This window comes from Cydia fagiglandana, chromosome 6 (assembly GCF_963556715.1).
Source record: "Cydia fagiglandana chromosome 6, ilCydFagi1.1, whole genome shotgun sequence".
Taxonomy (NCBI): domain Eukaryota; kingdom Metazoa; phylum Arthropoda; class Insecta; order Lepidoptera; family Tortricidae; genus Cydia; species Cydia fagiglandana.
In genome coordinates, this window is record NC_085937.1 from 14,747,342 (window position 1) to 14,765,124 (window position 17,783).

The window sequence follows — 17,783 nt, forward strand, 5'->3', positions numbered from 1 at the left end:
AGATATTCTGAAGTAGCAAAAAAAAACTAGAAACGAAAGAAACGGTATTTCAAACATACCTATCTAACGGTACACTACGTAAGGTGTATTCAGGTAATACCGAATGTCGGATAACTCCGAAATTCAGATGAAAATCACCCTTAATTCCATCATAATAAAAGTCTCATTTCGGAATTATCCGACAGTTTTCGACATTCGGAATTACCCGAGTAAACCTTACTAAGTAAAAAAGTATGGTTTGGTAAAACGAGTAAGTATGGAGTTCACAAGCTAAATTAATTAGAAAACACCAAGTAGGTAAAATAAAACAAATTATTTTAGTATAAAAATGTATTTCGTAGTAATAGGAACGCACACGCGACAGGTAATTTATACTAGATATACCACTTAAAACCTATGTATAATACTGTAATAAAGATTGTCTAATCTTCAATAGCTAAACATAAATAGTATTCCAAAACTATAGAGATTAGACTAGAGACCTAACCTAGCTGTAAAATTGCTGATAAGTATTGATACCAAACGCAAGTAAAATGTATTACTTATACACGTAGATATTGTATACAGGCATACTAATAAATAATAATCCATGCACTTCATCTTCCCCGATAACAATACCAGTTCCGACAATCCCACGTATCTATCAGACTATCAGTACGGTTACCAACAGTTTGTCACTGACATAAACGCCGTCGAGAATGTAATTTACTTTCTATACATCCCGTTTGCACTAATATGCGAGTGCGAGCGAGATGTACCTATAGAAAGTAAATTACGTTCTCGACGGCGTTTATGTCAGTGACAAACTGATGGTAACAGTACAGTAAAGTTGTTTGTATGAAATTGCGCGACCTAACGAAGTTACCAAACTTCTCGGCAGACTCCGTTCGCATCCATCTTGTAACCCTCCGGGCAGTTGTCAGGAACTTGGATCATGTTCCTCATGGCGATGGTGGGCGTGGTCTCCTGAGGAGCCTCCTCAACGGAGTTGCTGTCTCCCGCACCAGACTTGGCAGCCACCTCTGCCGCCTTCGCTTTCACGTCCTCTACTTCGTCGGGGAATACGACACGGTCGTTAGCAGCCATTGTTCTGAAACGGAAATATTACACGATCAAGAAAATCGGTAAGTAAATTTGAGTAGGTATATACCTAAAAATACTGTTCAGTACCCCTGGTATTTTTAATTGATTATTTAAAGAACCCTGAAATATAGGTAATAATGCTTCTACAAATTATTACAGGGGCCTATTCGACTTGTCAGAATAATGGATACTTAAGGTGGTTCGCTTTTCATACAAAATTCAATCAAAGCTCATTAAGTAACTACACACTATTAGTACACAAATATTTCCGCATTTATCTTCTTTCGAATATTCGTTTGCGCGAAATTAACAGGAAAACAATGTTTCATACAGAAATCATGCAAAAATCATAGTTAACTTTTCATCAATTTTACGTATGTATGTGTCACAAATGTCGTGTACAGATACATTTGCGACGTTGCCATACCATTTCCGACGTTGCCGGGCTGACCACGGCTCGAATTTGGAGTGCCGTCATGTTTAGTGCAATTTTGTTGACACTGATATTTGACAGGTAGTTAATTGACCTAAGCGAGAAGTTCGTCAGCTTAGCTAAGAACTATCATGGCGTGTTATGCAAACAGTCGCTTTTTTGCTTGCAAACGGAAGATTCCCGGTTCGATCCCCAGTCATTGTATGCTGGAACATAACTTTTTGTATTTTTGTTACACCTAAATTTGGTATTGTTTTTTTATTTTTATTTAATTTTTCTTATTATCATAAATAGATTATTAAGTATGGGCTACACGTATTCTTTTATTTTTACAAAGATAATTAGAAATTATACTCTTCCTAATCTCTCTGATTTTTACAATCAGGACTTCCTCACTGCAATAAAAACCGGGCAAGTGCGAGTCGGACTCGCGCACGAAGGGTTCCGTGCCATAATGCAAAAAAAAACAAAAAAAAGCAAAAAAAAACGGTCACCCATCCAAGTACTGACCACTCCCGACGTTGCTTAACTTTGGTCAAAAATCACGTTTGTTGTATGCCCCATTCAAATCTTTATTTTATTCTGTTTTTAGTATTTGTTAATTGTTATAGCGGCAACAGAAATACATCATCTGTGAAAATTTCAATTGTCTAGCTATTACGGTTCGTGAGATACAGCCTGGTGACAGACGGACGGACGGACGGACGGACAGCGAAGTCTTAGTAATAGGGTCCCGTTTTACCCTTTGGGTACGGAACCCTAAAAAGAAGTGTATAAAATTTCCTGTGGTTAAAAATAATGGATTTTGTCTATGAATGAAAAACACAATTATTACTATAGTTTGTTTTTTTTAGCATTAGAAATAAGGTAAACAATCTTGACGTGTCTTTTAATTGAAAAACACATTTTAAAAATAAGTTACGGCAAATATGTAACAATTATAAATCTAATACGATCATTTATATTCTTCTGCTTTCATAAGTAATCGTTTTTAGGGTTCCGTACCCAAAGTGTAAAACGGGACCCTATTACTAAGACTTCGCTGTCCGTCCGTCCGTCCGTCCGTCCGTCTGTCACCAGGCTGTATCTCACGAACCGTGCTTAGACAGTTGAAATTTTCACAGATGATGTATTTCTGTTGCCGCTATAACAACAAATACTAAAAACAGAATAAAATAAATATCTAAATGGGGCTCCCATACAACAAACGTGATTTTTGACCAAAGTTAAGCAACGTCGGGAGGGGTCAGTACTTGGATGGGTGACCGTTTTCTTTTTGCTTTTTTTTGTTGTTTTTTTTTGCATTATGGTACGGAACCCTTCGTGCGCGAGTCCGACTCGCACTTGCCCGGTTTTTGATTTTTAAAAAACCTGATAACACTGAGTATGTGGGGGAAGCGCTGCTGGCCTAGCGGAAAGCAATTCGGAGGTCGCGGGTTCTAACCCCGGCTTGTACCAATGATTTTTCGAACTTTTGTACGAAATAGCATTTGATACCTACCTATTTATACACCGATACCTATTTTTCGGTGAAAGAAAACAATGTGAGGAAACCGGACTAATCCAAATAAGTTTACTCTCTGGGTTGGAAGGTCAGGGCAGTCGATTTCGTAAAAACTAGTGCGCATGCCAATTCTGGGATTAGTTGCCAAGCGGAGATTGAATATCTGGGAGACCGACCAAAGCTTACAAAACATAAAAACTCAAAAATGCGCGTTTTCTCATAGACCTAGCTAAGAGATCAAACCCCTTATAGCAAATTTCATCGAAATCGTTAGAGCCGTTTCTGATACCATCCAAATATATAAATAAATAATTATATATCTAATAATTGCTCGTTTAAAGGTAAGATAACACAAAGGAGAAACAAAAAGAAATTACCTACTCGCACCAGTCTTGAACCCCAATCCTCTTGCACGTATTTCCACGAACATACCGTTACGCTATTGCAACATACTTACGTTGTGTGAAATTGTCTACTACAAGGATCACGGAAACACTGTTTGCATGTGTGAGTAATAGTAGGAAAAAGCGTGACAGCAACACTCCGTCGAATTAAAAAGGTGGTTTTTGCACAATGAAGTATTCAATGTTTATTTTAATAGTTCAATATTTATTTAAAGAGTGCGCGAAACATACTTTTAAGTACACAAATACCATGACTATTTCACAAAAAAATAAAACCTGAAATTTTGCAAAAGTGGTGCCATCTAGCGAGAGTTAAGTTTTGAGTAACCTAGGCGAACCACCTTAATTCGCTTTACTTGAAGACAAAGGTAGAAATTGTCGCCACGTGTCATTATGACCGACGAGTCGAATAGACACCCGCAATCTTAAATTGTAAAAGCATTGTTATACTTCAGAGTTTGGAGAATAATCGATTAAAAATACGGAAAAACATTGTCTGGGCTATAACCGCGTAAATCGAAGTTCGCAAATTGCGGGGATTTTTCTCTGTCACTCTAATTACGCCTTCATTGGAGTAAAAGAGAAAGATCCCCGCAATTTGCGAATTTCGGTTTTCGCGGTAGCCGCTCTGTTATCTATCCTTACGTGACTCAACGAGAAAGATCGCGAAAGAAATGTTCGATCTATAGCAAATAGGTAGACTGTGGGTTGAAGGTTGGCCAATGCCAAATTAGAATGATGCAGCAAAAAACTCTTATGTCACGACAAACGAAGGTCACAAAACATTGTTACGGTTATTCGCTTGCAGTAGATATATTTAGATAGAATGATGTCATGTCAAGGTATCAATATCATGTCGATTGGTATTTCCTTAAGTTGAAGTAGGAGATTTCCATGGCATTGTTTACATTAAGTACCTACATGAATTTTCCCTTCAATGCGAAGGCATTCGTTGAATACAAATGTCGCATCATATTCTGTGACTTTTCGGTTATGAAATGGGATTTGAAAGTCGGGAACCATATCCCAATAACATTCAAACCGGTTCGAATATCCAGAATTCATTGCTTCGATCAGAGTAGGTAGATACTTACATTTAAGATAAGTGTCCTCAAGGTAAATTATATTTAGGTAAACAAAAATAATTCTAATTAGGGTGATACTTAGAAATGAGGCAAATACGGAATTAAAATTAAAGTAGGTACCTATATTAGAGTAACAATAATTAGTTAACGTCAATATAGTTTGGTAAGTATGAAAATTGATAACAAGTAGGTAATTGATGTACCTAAACCAATTAACATGACAAGAACATAAATACATTTCATTGTTTATTTGAATGATTCGTTGGTCAGAATTATAAACAAGTCAAGAGCACTTATCTGGAAATTTTATACAAAGTGACCCATCTTTCTTAGCCTGAGGAAGAAGTAGGTACCTATTTTCGTGAAAATAGTTTTTTGGCACTCGACTTATTTATTCACACAATGAAAGGTAGGCCTGCCTTTAAGGCACTATTAATCAGTCAACCATTTAATAATAAATATAAATATATAAACCGGAAGTAAAAGTAGGAAATCAAATGAAAAATAAATGCCTAACTATAAGCATAAATTTAAGAAGTTATCTCGTTAGACGACAACCAAAACAATTTACTACCACAAGTTCTTCAGAGCAATTGTACTGTAGGTATACGGTAGTCTCAAAACAGGGTTGATTTTGGTTTAATTCTTGTTTTAATGAGTTTTGGTTGTCACTTAACAGTATAATTATTTTATTACTTACATTAAGTTGAAGTAAATTGCAGTAAAATCTTGCTCAACACAACTGCCTGTCGCGTCTTGCTGGGATGAATGGTGTCCGGTCGGTTCGCCCCCCAGTTAAATACTTATCGGCTGTTTAGAGACTTATCGGCCGGATGTGTGAAACAACCTGAAGTGAGTCACACAAAATATCCCGCGCTATTTAGAGACATACAAATAAATAAATAGCTGAAATAGGTAAGTATGTCATATAAGTACGTGTAGGTATCTATTATAGGTAGTTAATAATTATAGTCTTTGAAATAGTGCAGAGTTCTTGTTTTAGATCTTCGAGCAACACCGGCTTCCGACACATCGGAATTTTAGATAGTTTAGATGGACATTATCAAAACAGCAAGTACTTTGTATCAAGTACAGATGCGTAAACAAACTGTCAGCCTAGACTAAGTTATTGTATAAATACAATGTATCTCTGCCATATCGTCTGATTTACTGTAGATTTTGTTAGACTGAAATCATTAGAGAATTTAGAACGGCCAATATTCTAGGTACACAACATAATAGGTACAGTCAGTAACAGAAGTTACTCGTCGAACTCGTCCGCCTAGCTACTTCTACCGCTGACTGTACTTGCTGAAGAATTGGTTTCCCTACAACTTACTTACTGTTACTGCCGTATTCGAACTTCAAGATATTCACAAGAGACGACACGTACTAGATCCATTCTAGATACGTTATAGTTTAGATATCAACTAGTTCTCTTTTGCAGCGCAATTCGGGCAACCAATGTCTTTTGAGAGTAAGATATCTATTAGATGTGAATTAGATCTCTAAGTCATATCCTGTGTTCAAAAGTATCTCCAGAATCGCGCAAATGTCAAATTTGACAGGTTAGATCTTAAACATATCGTTATCGTATCTTGATGATGTCTAAAAGATATCTAATAGATGTCTATTTCAAAATCCGAATCGGGTCCTTAGTTTAAATTTAGTACTTGTTTTCGGAATATTTTATTAGCAATTCTTTTCTAAGAAGTGCAAAATATTATCATCATTCAATATAAGTAAATCGATAAGCAACAGTCCTACCCATAACTCTGTTTATTATGATTAATCACACAGGTAATATACTTATCTATGCAGTCTGCCGTCGCATCATACAGATAAGGGCGTGCTATAAATCTTATTCCAATAGCCTACTCAATACAGGACAATCCAAGCGTCAGAAAAACCAATATAAAATCGTTCTGCGATAGGCATAGTTATGTATAAAGCCGACCACTAACTAACAGTCCACCGGACGATATCGGCCGGTCAGTTGTTCGGAACTGTCAAAATTTTGTTCTAACTGACAGGCCGTTACCGTCCGGCGGCCTGTTAGTCAGTGGTCGGCTTAAGGGTGGTATTCCACCTGTCCAGTTATTAGATTCCGAAAAATCGACAATGTCACAACTCTCTCTCCTCTGTCACAACTCATCTCGGTCTTTCCTACAACTAGGAGTTCAAGTTGCACTGGAACACTGGAAGCCATGAGTACACGACTCACGCCTACGCGCGCAACTAATAAGCACACACAGCCAGTACATGATGTGTGTGTACCTTACTGTGTAAATATACTGAGAACTTATCGATAGGTTATAGGAATCACGATAACCAATCTACGCAGTGTCTGAGCTGAGTCAACACGTGAATTATTTGTAGGCGTTCAAGGGTACGGCTCGAGATAGAGATCGTAAGTCCGCAACAGAGAAACCCTATGACGTTGGTTCATTCGGTAAATTTAATTCGGTACCTAGCCTAGCGTGACGTTAAGTGTCATTTTGTATGGGATTTTAAGTTTCCAAAACATCCCGCTTGGTGCGCTGTTCAAAATCCTATACAAAAATAGACATAGGTAACGCAAACGCGAACACTCGTCATGCTATCGAATGAAATTACCTACAGGGGTTCAGTTCTGGGCTATAACCGCGATAATCGAAGTTCGCAAATTGCGGGGTTTTTTCTCTGTCACTCTAATTACTCCTTCATTGGAGTAAAAGAGAAAGATCCCCGCAATTTGCGAATTTCGGTTTTTGCGGTAGCCGCTCTGATCCGTTAGCCAAGCGAGGACGTTGGTGTATTGTGTGTGGGTAGATCATAATAAAATCGAAAATAAATCGGAGTTTGTTGTTTGTTGCCTAGTGATTGCCTTTTTTATTTATTATATAGATACTTAGTAAATAAGTGCTCTTTCTTTAAGTATTATATACTCAACATAATTTGATAAATACCTACATATTTACATATTTTTCCGGAACATGAATTGGACCATAGTTGTAAGGTGTGGACTAAAGTTAGGTACCTGATTTTATGGTACCTATACATATAATATAGCATTAAATACATTGTAAAAAATACACAGATGGATACACACACAAATAAATTTATTGAATCATGGTTCAAGTTTCGCCTGATATTGTACAAGGACCTTTAAAAAACGATAACTTAGGTAATTCCAATACAAATACCTAACAACGTCGCGCTTGTAGCTCAACTCGCGCAGATAAATCATTTTGGTACCGAATTAAATGAAATGATGTAGAATAAGGTCCTTTACACTCAAGCTTGATTTGTTACCCTCTTGTTACCACACGTCGCGACAATGGCCGTTTATGTACTCTTGTCCTTCAGGACAGTTGTCAGGCACCGTTATCATGTTCCGCAGATTGGGGTCCGGAGTTCGAATTGATGGCACCAACGCACAAGTCCTGTTAAATTTGATCAGAAACTTTACAATAATATTATGGTAGTAATTTCAGACAATTTAATTAAATGTACACTCTTGGACTCTGGTTTCGAAGGGAAAGCAGCTTCAATCAAACACCTTGTTTTTATAAACGGTAAGTATGTTTAATTTAGCTCACACAAATCATCTCACGATACAAATTTTGTTCTAATGTCTTATTAAATCCACGATAAACCACCGTTCACTAGTTGTAGAAATAGAAAGTGACATCTACCGGGAAATTGGGTAAACATATTTAATTAGGCGTTTTATACACTTGCATTAAGCCCCCTCCAGACTATGCGCGTGAATCGCGGGCGAAGCCGCGAACGCGAGTGTGGAGTCGATTTCGCTGTCTGCGAAAATCGACGCAACACTCGCGTTCGCGGCTTCGCGCCGCGATTCGCGCACGAGTGTGGAGGAGGCTTTAGGTATAAAGACACAAAATGATGGACCAAGGTAACTCTAGGTTGTACATGGTACAATGACAAGTGTATAATTGTTTGATCTAAATAAGGACGTTTATAATGACACTGCCAGGAACGGATTTCCATCAAAGGACATGAGCCCTCGTGGACGTCAGCTGCCGCTCTGTTGGTGGGTGTCGTGTTTCATTTAAGGGTTTGAGTAATTGCTTTCGTTCAGTTACATACTGTACACTTAGTATTACCTACTCTTTGATGTGGGTATACCTTATAATTTATATCAAGTTAATGAAACCATAAGTTATTCCATGCATCACACCGTCATCGCATCCATTGACGGTTTCCTAATCAATGTGATTGTGATAACCACCTAACACCTAACATTAATAGCATTTTCATTAAAAAATAAGTGCAAAGGTGTACCTACTAAAATAATTACGATCAGCGATTACGATCGAATGCCTGCAGCCTACAAGAAGTGACACACACATTTTGTCAGTAAGAAAAAGCGGCAAATTTAAAAAATCTAGGCGCAATTCCTTTAGAAAATTTTAATTTCGCGCCTTTTTCTACTGACAAAGCGGATTTGCTAGAATATATTTAGGTATCAAATAAAGGAACAACATTAAATACTTACACACTATGTTGTGACTCCACAGATGTAAAAAAAATAGTGGTATTTGGCTTAATCCCATTATAGGAGCTGTAAAACTGCGTGTCTCCTATGATGGGACAATTGACAGAATGATGCTTGCCATGCCATAATTTCATGTTTAAACAATACAAAAGTAAAATGTAGTTACGAAATATGTCAATCAGGAGGTATTCTCGGACTTCGGATAAATTAATATCGTTTATCCAAACTTTTATTTAACGTGCCCTGTTAGTTAGTGTGGGTCCAATCTTGGTAGCTGAATTTGAGCCACTTTTCGATTTCCGATTCAGTTGAAATTTTGTGTAAGTACGTAATTAAGTATGCAAATCGGATGACAATGCAATATTATGATAACATGGATCTGGTCTGATGATGGAGATAGGAGGTGGCCATGGGAACTTTATCGCAATAAATCCTAACTAATTGTGTTTGGGTATTTTAGAATTGTCTCGATGGATCTAATACAATAATAATTGGCTGTGGAAAGAAAAATACATTCAGCGATAAAAGCTTATACCAAAACTTGATTTTTTTGCCGTAACTTATTCCCCATTTCAACATTTTATACTGATAGAGCAATGTCCATTATAGGGGGCCCATTACTGGATCCACGTCCATTACCGGGGGCCCATTACTGGAGCTTTGGTGTCCATGACTGGAGAAAAAAAGCATAGTTTTAATTTGTTAAATATGTGGAAACTAATTGCAGTATCTTTGATACAACACGCCTAAAACATGAAAGACGGATAGGACTTTCATATTTTAACACGCTAAGCGGTAGACCATTTACATGTATAAGGGAAATATCATAAATACTCCAAATTTCCTCTTAAATGTCCCATGACGGGTGCTGTTACTATACAGCCGTTGACAAACACTACTGTAAAGAGACCAGGGACAAAAGAAAATTTAGATTCTCTTAACTTTGCGATGTCTACAGGGAAGACGGAGAAGATATGAATACATCCATATTTATACATTTTAGTATATACACCAACACTTTTCTTTTTCTGAAAATGCAATACTAGGCGATTGTCATATTGATTGCGGTTTGTTGATGCGGTGGCGGTGTGATGCTCCACTTGACGTAAATAATAAAAATAACAACTATGTACCAATTAAAATAATATGTATCTGATATTAAATCTGAAACACTCCGTTTGGAAGGAGCGGTACCTCCTAACACAAGTATTGCTATACTTAACAGGAGGTATCCACCACATATTATTGTATAAACCTAGATACCAAATAAATAATTTTGAACTTTGACGCAAGGTGAACGTACTGGTGCTCGACGCGGTCCCAGTACATGTCATCTTGAAACTTAAGCATTGCCAATAGAGGTGACAGCAAGGTATCACATATTGGGCATTAGCATGTCGAGCACTCGTACGTTTACCTTAAAGGGAACGCACTATAAGAACAACTTCATTTACCTACCGGCTTAGAAGAGACCTTTTCAGGAAAGGTGTTTGACTTTGAAGCTTAATTGCGATCGAATACCCGCAACCAGCAAGCGATAGTACTTACCTATTATATTTTAATATAATAATTAGATATCAGATAAAGAACAATATTAATAAGATACTTACAATGGTGATAGCTAGTAGCATCATAATGCTTAACAGTTTGAAGCAATGCATTGTAGACTGCAACACAAAAATCACGACACGTTACGAGTATTGTCTATTCAGGAAACCTGGGAATGATTCTATTTGAAACTATAGGGAGCGTGCATGGATTGTAGGGGGCAGCACAGGAGCCTCCTGTTTACTAGCGCCAAAAATAATATATTGTAATAGAGAGGTAAAGTCTAAGAAAAAAACGTGCCCCTTGGTTTGACAACCAAAACAGATGGCGCTGTACTCCGCCATATATTTTGCGGTCACTTAATTGTCAAACGTCAACTTTTGACAATCAGAGTTACCGCAAAATGTATGGAGCTGTACAGCGCCATCTCGTTTACCTGTCAAATTCGAAGCACGAAATTGTCTTAGATTTTACCCATCTTACTCAATCAATATATCTTTGCTAGCGCGAAATGTAAATCAAGTCAAGGTTGTTTCTAATTTACGCCACAAGATGGCGGAATCTACAACGCGCAACTTTGCGCTTTAACATGAAATCTCAATGTCAAGTTTATGTTTCTTATTTAGGCCATATACGTGGCGTACCTTGGGAGAGGCCTATGTCCAGCAGTGGACTAAAACGGGCTGATGATGATGATGATTTAGGCCATAAGATGGCAGAGCATCCAACGCGCACGGTCCCTCATCCAAAAATTTTACAGAAAATTTACAACAAGTCTTACATTAATTAACCCTAACTTGGCAGTGTATCTTGGAGATTCATAAATTTACAGCCTCTTTTTGTATTTTTTATCTTAGTGCTTTTTTTTGCTCGTTCAGGCAAAGATGAGGCTTGAACTCACGATTTTGTTAATTTTGCTAAGGGACAAAAATATTAATATTATTATACAGGTATGTACTTACAATAATTTCTTTTCTCCTGCAAGAAACGATTGAATTCTTCTTGTTCTCTGCGTATTATTTATACCCTAATGTTGTCACACTTATATAAATCGGCTATGATGGCTACATTTATCACACTATAGCGTGGTAAATTGATTGTTTATTTACATTATATCCAATTTTTTGTTGATTTAACGTCCACGTTCCACATTTGCCAGCGAGAAATATGATTACAAAGTTTGAAGATTGTAGAGGAAGATGGGCACTATTCGTACAATTTATAGACATTGATTTAAAAAAAAATTGATTATTAAAGATGGATCTTTCAAGCAAATGAATATATAACATTTCACACATACTCTTCTTGCTTGCCAAAAAGTTAAAAACCATTAACTTTAAAAATAAATTACTGAATTGAATTTCAGTAGAAGCTCTCGAATGTACCATACTGAGGATTACATTCGTACATAGGCAGGGGAACATTCAATTTACGGTGGTACGGTGGTAATAAATGTGAAAGACCTGACTGACTGACTGACTGACTGACTGACTTAAATCAACGCACAGCCCAAACCGCTGGGACTAGAAAGTCCAAATTTGGCAACTAGATTCCTTATAAGGTCTAGGGGTCCACTAAGAAAGGATTTTTCAAAATTCATCCCCTAAGGGGGTTAAAAAGGGGATGAAAGTTTGTATGGGTTTATAGTTTTATTTTAAGCTAGGAATTTGAATCTTCGTAAAAAGATATATTATTAAAATACAAAAAAACTAAACTTTACTGAAGTGTAAGGTCGGGTCGGTTGCACCAAACCTTCTGTCACCGCTGAAATTTCACTAAATATGTTTGACTGTATGTAAAATTTCTTAGATTAGTGTGTTTGATGCAACTGGCCCTTAATAAAACTCACATCTTCCATTGTTGTAAGTATGGATCTAGAATACTTTTAAAAAAATTTCGTAGAGCATTTTTTTGCTCTATTTGGAGAAAATGCGGCTTGAACACACGCTTTTATTATTTTGCTGAGAAAAGGGACAAATTATTAAATAAATATATAACTGTACGGTTGTAAGTACAAAATACGACTCGATCAATACTGTAGTTTATTAAATTTATTTGTCAAAAGTAGATACGATAACACTAAACGAATGACTAAGCAAATAGTTGTTACAGAATTCACATATCCTCATTGCCTGCTAATACCGTAAATTAAACATAATCGTATAGTGAAGTTGAGATTCGTCGCTAATAAAGGATGCTATCTAGATTGCCAAACCTCCCGGCACGCTCCGTTCACGTATTTCTGTCCATCAGGACAGTTGGCGGGGACAGTTATCATGTTCCCTAGACGGGCTGGTGTAGTCGTAGCTGGCTTCACAGTAGTGACATCTGATGCTTTCACAGCATTGGGTCCTTTTTCTGTGTTTGCCTCACGTAGAGATCTTCCTCTCGTGAGAGGCACGCGATGCAATGTTGCATTAGCCTCACGTCGTACTTTTGTATTAGAGCTAAGAGGCTTCACTGTTGCTGCATTAGCCCCAAGATGTTCTATTACTGATGCATTGGCCTCACGAATGTCACGGCGTAGTTTATGTCCCAGCACGGTTAGTTTTCCTTTATCGAGCGCTTTTATTGATCCGTTAGGACCATCAAGTACGGTATCTTTTCCTTTAGGTCCATCATGCACTTTTATTGAACCATGTCCGAGCACGGTGGCTGACTTATTAGGCGGATCATTGCGTGTTATCGCTCCATAGCATAGAGTCTGTGAAATGTAAAATATGTAAGATTATGTTTAAGATTAGCATTCAAAATCTCCGATAGTATTGGTTTACTTATTATGGAGAGAAAAAGTTTAAGTATTAGTGTTAGCACACGGGCACACGGATTTAGCAGTAATAAAATAATTCTAATAGTAAATATATTTTCTTTGAGTTTCAAATGATATGCAGAGGTAACTTGGCCCGACCTTTAATTCTAAGTATATTTTGTCATTAAACTAATATAGTATAAGTAGGTTTAGTAGTGAGACTACTTAAAAAACACAAATCACAATATTTGATAGAAAAAAATAATCTGATTTGTTCCCAGAATCGTAGACTTTTTCATTTCTGAAAAATTAGGAAATACTTAAAATGTAGTTTAATCATAGACAACGTATTTGACAGGTTATTTTGACGAGCCTGTCATTCATTCTTGCGGAAACTCAAAACTTCAGCTGTCAAAAATTTTCAAAGAGTTGTGGGCAAATCTATTTATTTATTAGCCATTAGCAAATATTGAATACAATATGATTTTAATATTCGTAATCTGTCATCGACGTTGAAATGAAAAAGAGCGTTAGTTTAGAAAAGGTAAGTCCAACATTATTATTTGCATATAAAACTTCTATATGGACGTATTTAACAGGTTCACGTTATACTTCCAATATACTTTTACGAATTTTCGGTCTTTAGCCAAAATAATATTTTTTAGGTACTTCGTTATATAATTTGGGATTGCAGGTAGGTAATAGTTTCAAATAATTTTACTAAAGAAATCCCTACAAATGTTTTTTTTAATACGCATGCAAATATCTGTATCCAATCGGGATATGCGAAATCCCGGATCGAATCCATTGCGGGTACCGGCGTACTGTCGATTAAAAATTTCGTCATTCTTGGCTGAGACGACCTCTTATGCTACTCACGTTGATGACTGTAAGAAGCATCATAATGCCTGCCAGCCTGAAGCCCCGCATTGCGACCTGAAACACAGATTACTACTCATTAGATAACGTCGCATAGTGTTATTCGGAACTGCACTGAGAGAAAAAACCGGGGTGACATTCTGAATTCTTCCTTCTAAATGGGGGCTGTCATTTCATTTAGGGAGGTACCACACTTTTGCTAGTATGTACAAAAACGTTTTTACTATGTAATAGCAAGAATGTACAAGAACAGGCAAAAACAAATGACACGGGCGAAAAGTTTTAACGGCTCTACATATAGGGTGGTCAAAAAATAAGTGCATTCCCGTTGCCACGGAGGTTTTGGGATTATACTGAAGCAACTTTTACTATGGGACCAACCCCCAAATAGCGAAAAAAAATACCATAGAAAATGGACCAGCCAAAATGTATGAAACAGATTGCTCAATATAATCCCAAAACCTGGCAACGGGAATGCATTTGGTTTTTTGCTTTATTGAAGAACTTTTACTATGGGACCAACTAGAAATCGCGAAAAAAATGTTGCCTAGTTTATTATACATTTTGGCTGGTCCATTTTCTATGGGAGGGTAAAATTTTTTCGCAATTTCAAGGTTGGTGCCATAGTAAAAGTTACTCAGTATAATTCCAAAACCTTCCTGGCAACGAGAGTGCACGTATTTATTGTGTATATTAAGTAATTTCCTAAAACTCCAACGTAGGTGATGTACGTATATATGTATTACTATTTATAACTCACAATTTAGATCAGTTCTCGTCTTCCTCAGATATATGATGCAGAAATAGTGTCTCGTGTAAGAAACAGCTCTTATATACGCCGATTTCCCGAGTAAGTGCTTATTGTTCTCACAAACGTATAACATGATAGATAAATAATGTTTTAAATGTATAATTTCCACGGAGGTAGTAGCTTACCTACTTAATTAACCTTGGCATTTATTTAAGGAGTTGGTTTTTTTATACAGTTCCACAGTTCACTGGCATAGTACACATATGTACCTACATACATAAACATACTTACATATAATATGTATTTATCTCTAGTTTCCTCGCTAACTCACATGTAAACAGTATTTTGATCTTAATGATAATGAATGAATTATGATTTGCAGCTGCACTACATTAAAATATGAACAAACTTTGTTTATACGTGGTGGCTAAAAATAATTGCATTCCTGTTGCCATGGAGATTTTGGAATTATACTGAGTAACTTTTCCTATGGGACCAATCCCAAAATCGCGAAAAAAAATTTACCCTCCCATAAAAAATAAGCCAAAATGTATTAAACAGACAAATTTTTTTTCGCGATTTCGGGGTTGGTGCCATAGTAAAAGTTGCTCAGAATAATCCCAAGACGTCCCTGGCAACGTTATTTTTTAGCCATCCTGTATACATATTATGTCTTGGTGTTTGCCCAAATCACTCACTAAAACAATAATATAAATAGATGATCATTTAAGTAGCCAATTTATGATTCGCTGTCACTTCGATCTTGCAGCATTATAATTGCTCCCAAGAGAAGACTCCGGAATACGCTCGAAAATTATAGTGAAATATATTCCATCATCATTCGGCCTAAACTACATAGGAGTTGTTCTTTTTCTGAGCTGACCACCAACTGCAGCGACAGCAGTAAGTCTTGTAAAATAACCAAGTAGGTAATTTCCAATAATGCAATTCAGAAACCGTTACTCCTTATCATTTTCCTATTCTTTTTTGAGTTTTCTGGTGTCATCCCAGGTAAGTAAATTGGAGTTCAATAGAAAATGCAAATAATGTAAACAAACCAAGTTAACTGTTAATTATTTATATTTCAGTGAAAACGACCTTCGTCGAAATGTGAGGTTACCTATGTTTGCATTATTTGCCATTTCTATTGAATTCGATTTTAAGTATCTCACGCGCGAGATACCGTCGTTTACTCGCTTTTGCCTAAGTTTTAGTTCTTATATAACTACCACCTGATGGAATTGAACCTTAATAGGTAGGTATTATTGTCAAGTCACTATGGTAACTAACGAAGCTACAGAGTTACAGACCAACTTGAGAACTTGTATCAGGGCCCTATTCGGATTTTGAAATAGATATCTATTAGATATCTTTTAGACATCACCAAGATACGATAACAATATGTTTAAGATCTAACCTGTCAAATTTGACATTTGCGCGATTCTGGAGATACTCTTGAACGATTTCCACAGGATATGACTTAGAGATCCAATTCACATCTAATAGATATCTTACTCTATCTAACGTAAAAGTGACATTGGTTGCCCGAATTGCGCTGCAAAAGAGAACTAGTTGATATCTAAACTATAACGTATCTAGAATGGATCTAGTACGTGTCGTCTCTTTCTCTTGTGAATATCTTGAAGTTCGAATACTGCAGTCAGTCTTGCCTGTTCAAAATATGTGGTTAAATATTTTCATTTGTTTTTTAGGCTTTGTCAAACAGACAAACAGTATAGCAGTGCAGAGATACAGTAGTAAATCATTCTATGAGCAATCAGGAGACGCTGTGGTGAAGTACTGCTCGAACTCTACAACCAGCACTGCACAAAATCACATGTCGTGGAGTTATAAGGGAAAGTGAGTAGACTTTTAATAGTACTATTTCACCTCTTTTTAGGGTTTTGTACCCAAAGGGTAAAAACGGGGCCCTATCACTAAGACTCCGCTGTCCGACGTCCGTCCGTCTGTCTGTCCGTCTGTCTGTCACCAGGTTGTATCTGAAGAACCGTGATAGCTAGAGAGTTGGAATTTTCACAGATGATGTATTTCTGTTGCTGCTGCAACAACAAATACTAAAAAAAGTACGGAACCCTCGGTGGGCGAGTCCGACTCCCACTTGTCTGGTTTTTTTGTAGGTATGTCGTACAAAAAGCCGCATAATTGCATAAGTGCCATAGACATAATATGGTTGAATATATCAAGTGGTAATGCAATTTGGCGGCTGGGTGTGCGCTCACCTACTAAAACATCCTTCATATTAACATTACTTAAGTACTAACTAACTAAGGTACAGGGGGACTATTTCGACTGCGGGATAATTTCAACTACTTAATCGAAATATCATCCACGTTTTATTTTATTAACTAACTAGATTTACACACAACACATATTTTTCGCTAACTGGACATATGGCAGTTAATAATGTAAAACATGGAAGATATTTCGATTAGTTGAAATTATCCCGCAGTCTAAATTGCCCTCCTGTACCTTATAAGAATACTTGCAAAACCATAGGGTGATATGTGTTTCTATAATTTATTTATAACAGCTATGTATGTAAAACGATTTCTGATTTCATTCCGAAACTTGCAAAAAATCTAACACGATTTTATATTTTTATAAAGCCATAAAAGTCTGACCTATATTTTGTTACGCTTTTCTCGAAACATGCTGTTTATATTATATGGCTTATTTTGTTGTCTAGTGCTAGAATTCTAAGTTACAATAATGACACTAAAAAATAAGCCAGCTGGTTGTGTACAGTTAGCCAAGAAAGTGGTTTGCCACTTTTCGACCCTATCATCTGATTGATAGAGTCGAAAAGTGGTAGGTACACCACT

The 17,783-nt window shown here is 36.8% G+C and overlaps 3 protein-coding genes and 2 long non-coding RNA genes across 8 annotated transcripts in view; 1 reads left to right on the top strand and 4 right to left on the bottom strand.

Annotated features, from left to right (window-relative positions):
- The window catches only part of LOC134665342 (uncharacterized), a 34,335-nt gene extending 23,622 nt beyond the window's left edge, over positions 1-10,713 (bottom strand). Inside the window, exons 1-2 of one of the 2 annotated variants that reach the window (XR_010098358.1) lie at positions 10,624-10,713; positions 7,603-7,934 (exon numbers count right to left, since the gene is read on the bottom strand). This is a non-coding gene — a long non-coding RNA (uncharacterized LOC134665342). Of the gene's footprint in view, positions 1-7,596; positions 7,935-10,623 lie in introns of those variants that run through there. The other variant, XR_010098357.1, reaches the window with a different exon arrangement.
- Positions 1-17,783, bottom strand: part of LOC134665343 (uncharacterized) — a 125,732-nt gene that overhangs the window by 101,342 nt on the left and 6,607 nt on the right. The window lies entirely within an intron of this gene.
- On the bottom strand, positions 835-5,361 carry LOC134665336 (uncharacterized). The gene is made up of 2 exons (XM_063522267.1): positions 5,210-5,361; positions 835-1,090 (listed from the first exon to the last, which is right to left on the bottom strand). The coding sequence occupies exon 2, from the start codon at positions 1,084-1,086 to the stop codon at positions 862-864; it is 225 nt and encodes a 74-aa protein (XP_063378337.1). The 5' UTR covers positions 1,087-1,090; positions 5,210-5,361; the 3' UTR covers positions 835-861.
- LOC134665331 (uncharacterized) lies at positions 12,635-14,998 on the bottom strand. The gene is made up of 3 exons (XM_063522260.1): positions 14,950-14,998; positions 14,190-14,246; positions 12,635-13,265 (listed from the first exon to the last, which is right to left on the bottom strand). The coding sequence occupies exons 2-3, from the start codon at positions 14,238-14,240 to the stop codon at positions 12,759-12,761; spliced, it is 558 nt and encodes a 185-aa protein (XP_063378330.1). The 5' UTR covers positions 14,241-14,246; positions 14,950-14,998; the 3' UTR covers positions 12,635-12,758.
- LOC134665301 (uncharacterized) overlaps positions 13,684-17,783 on the top strand; it is a 34,985-nt gene continuing 30,885 nt past the window's right edge. For all 3 annotated transcript variants that reach the window (XM_063522210.1, XM_063522213.1, XM_063522214.1), the window contains exons 1-4: positions 13,684-13,854; positions 14,978-15,039; positions 15,710-15,843; positions 16,653-16,800. In XM_063522210.1, coding sequence (XP_063378280.1) covers positions 13,828-13,854; positions 14,978-15,039; positions 15,710-15,843; positions 16,653-16,800 — 371 coding nt within the window. In that variant the 5' untranslated portion in view covers positions 13,684-13,827. The remainder of the gene's footprint in view (positions 13,855-14,977; positions 15,040-15,709; positions 15,844-16,652; positions 16,801-17,783) is intronic.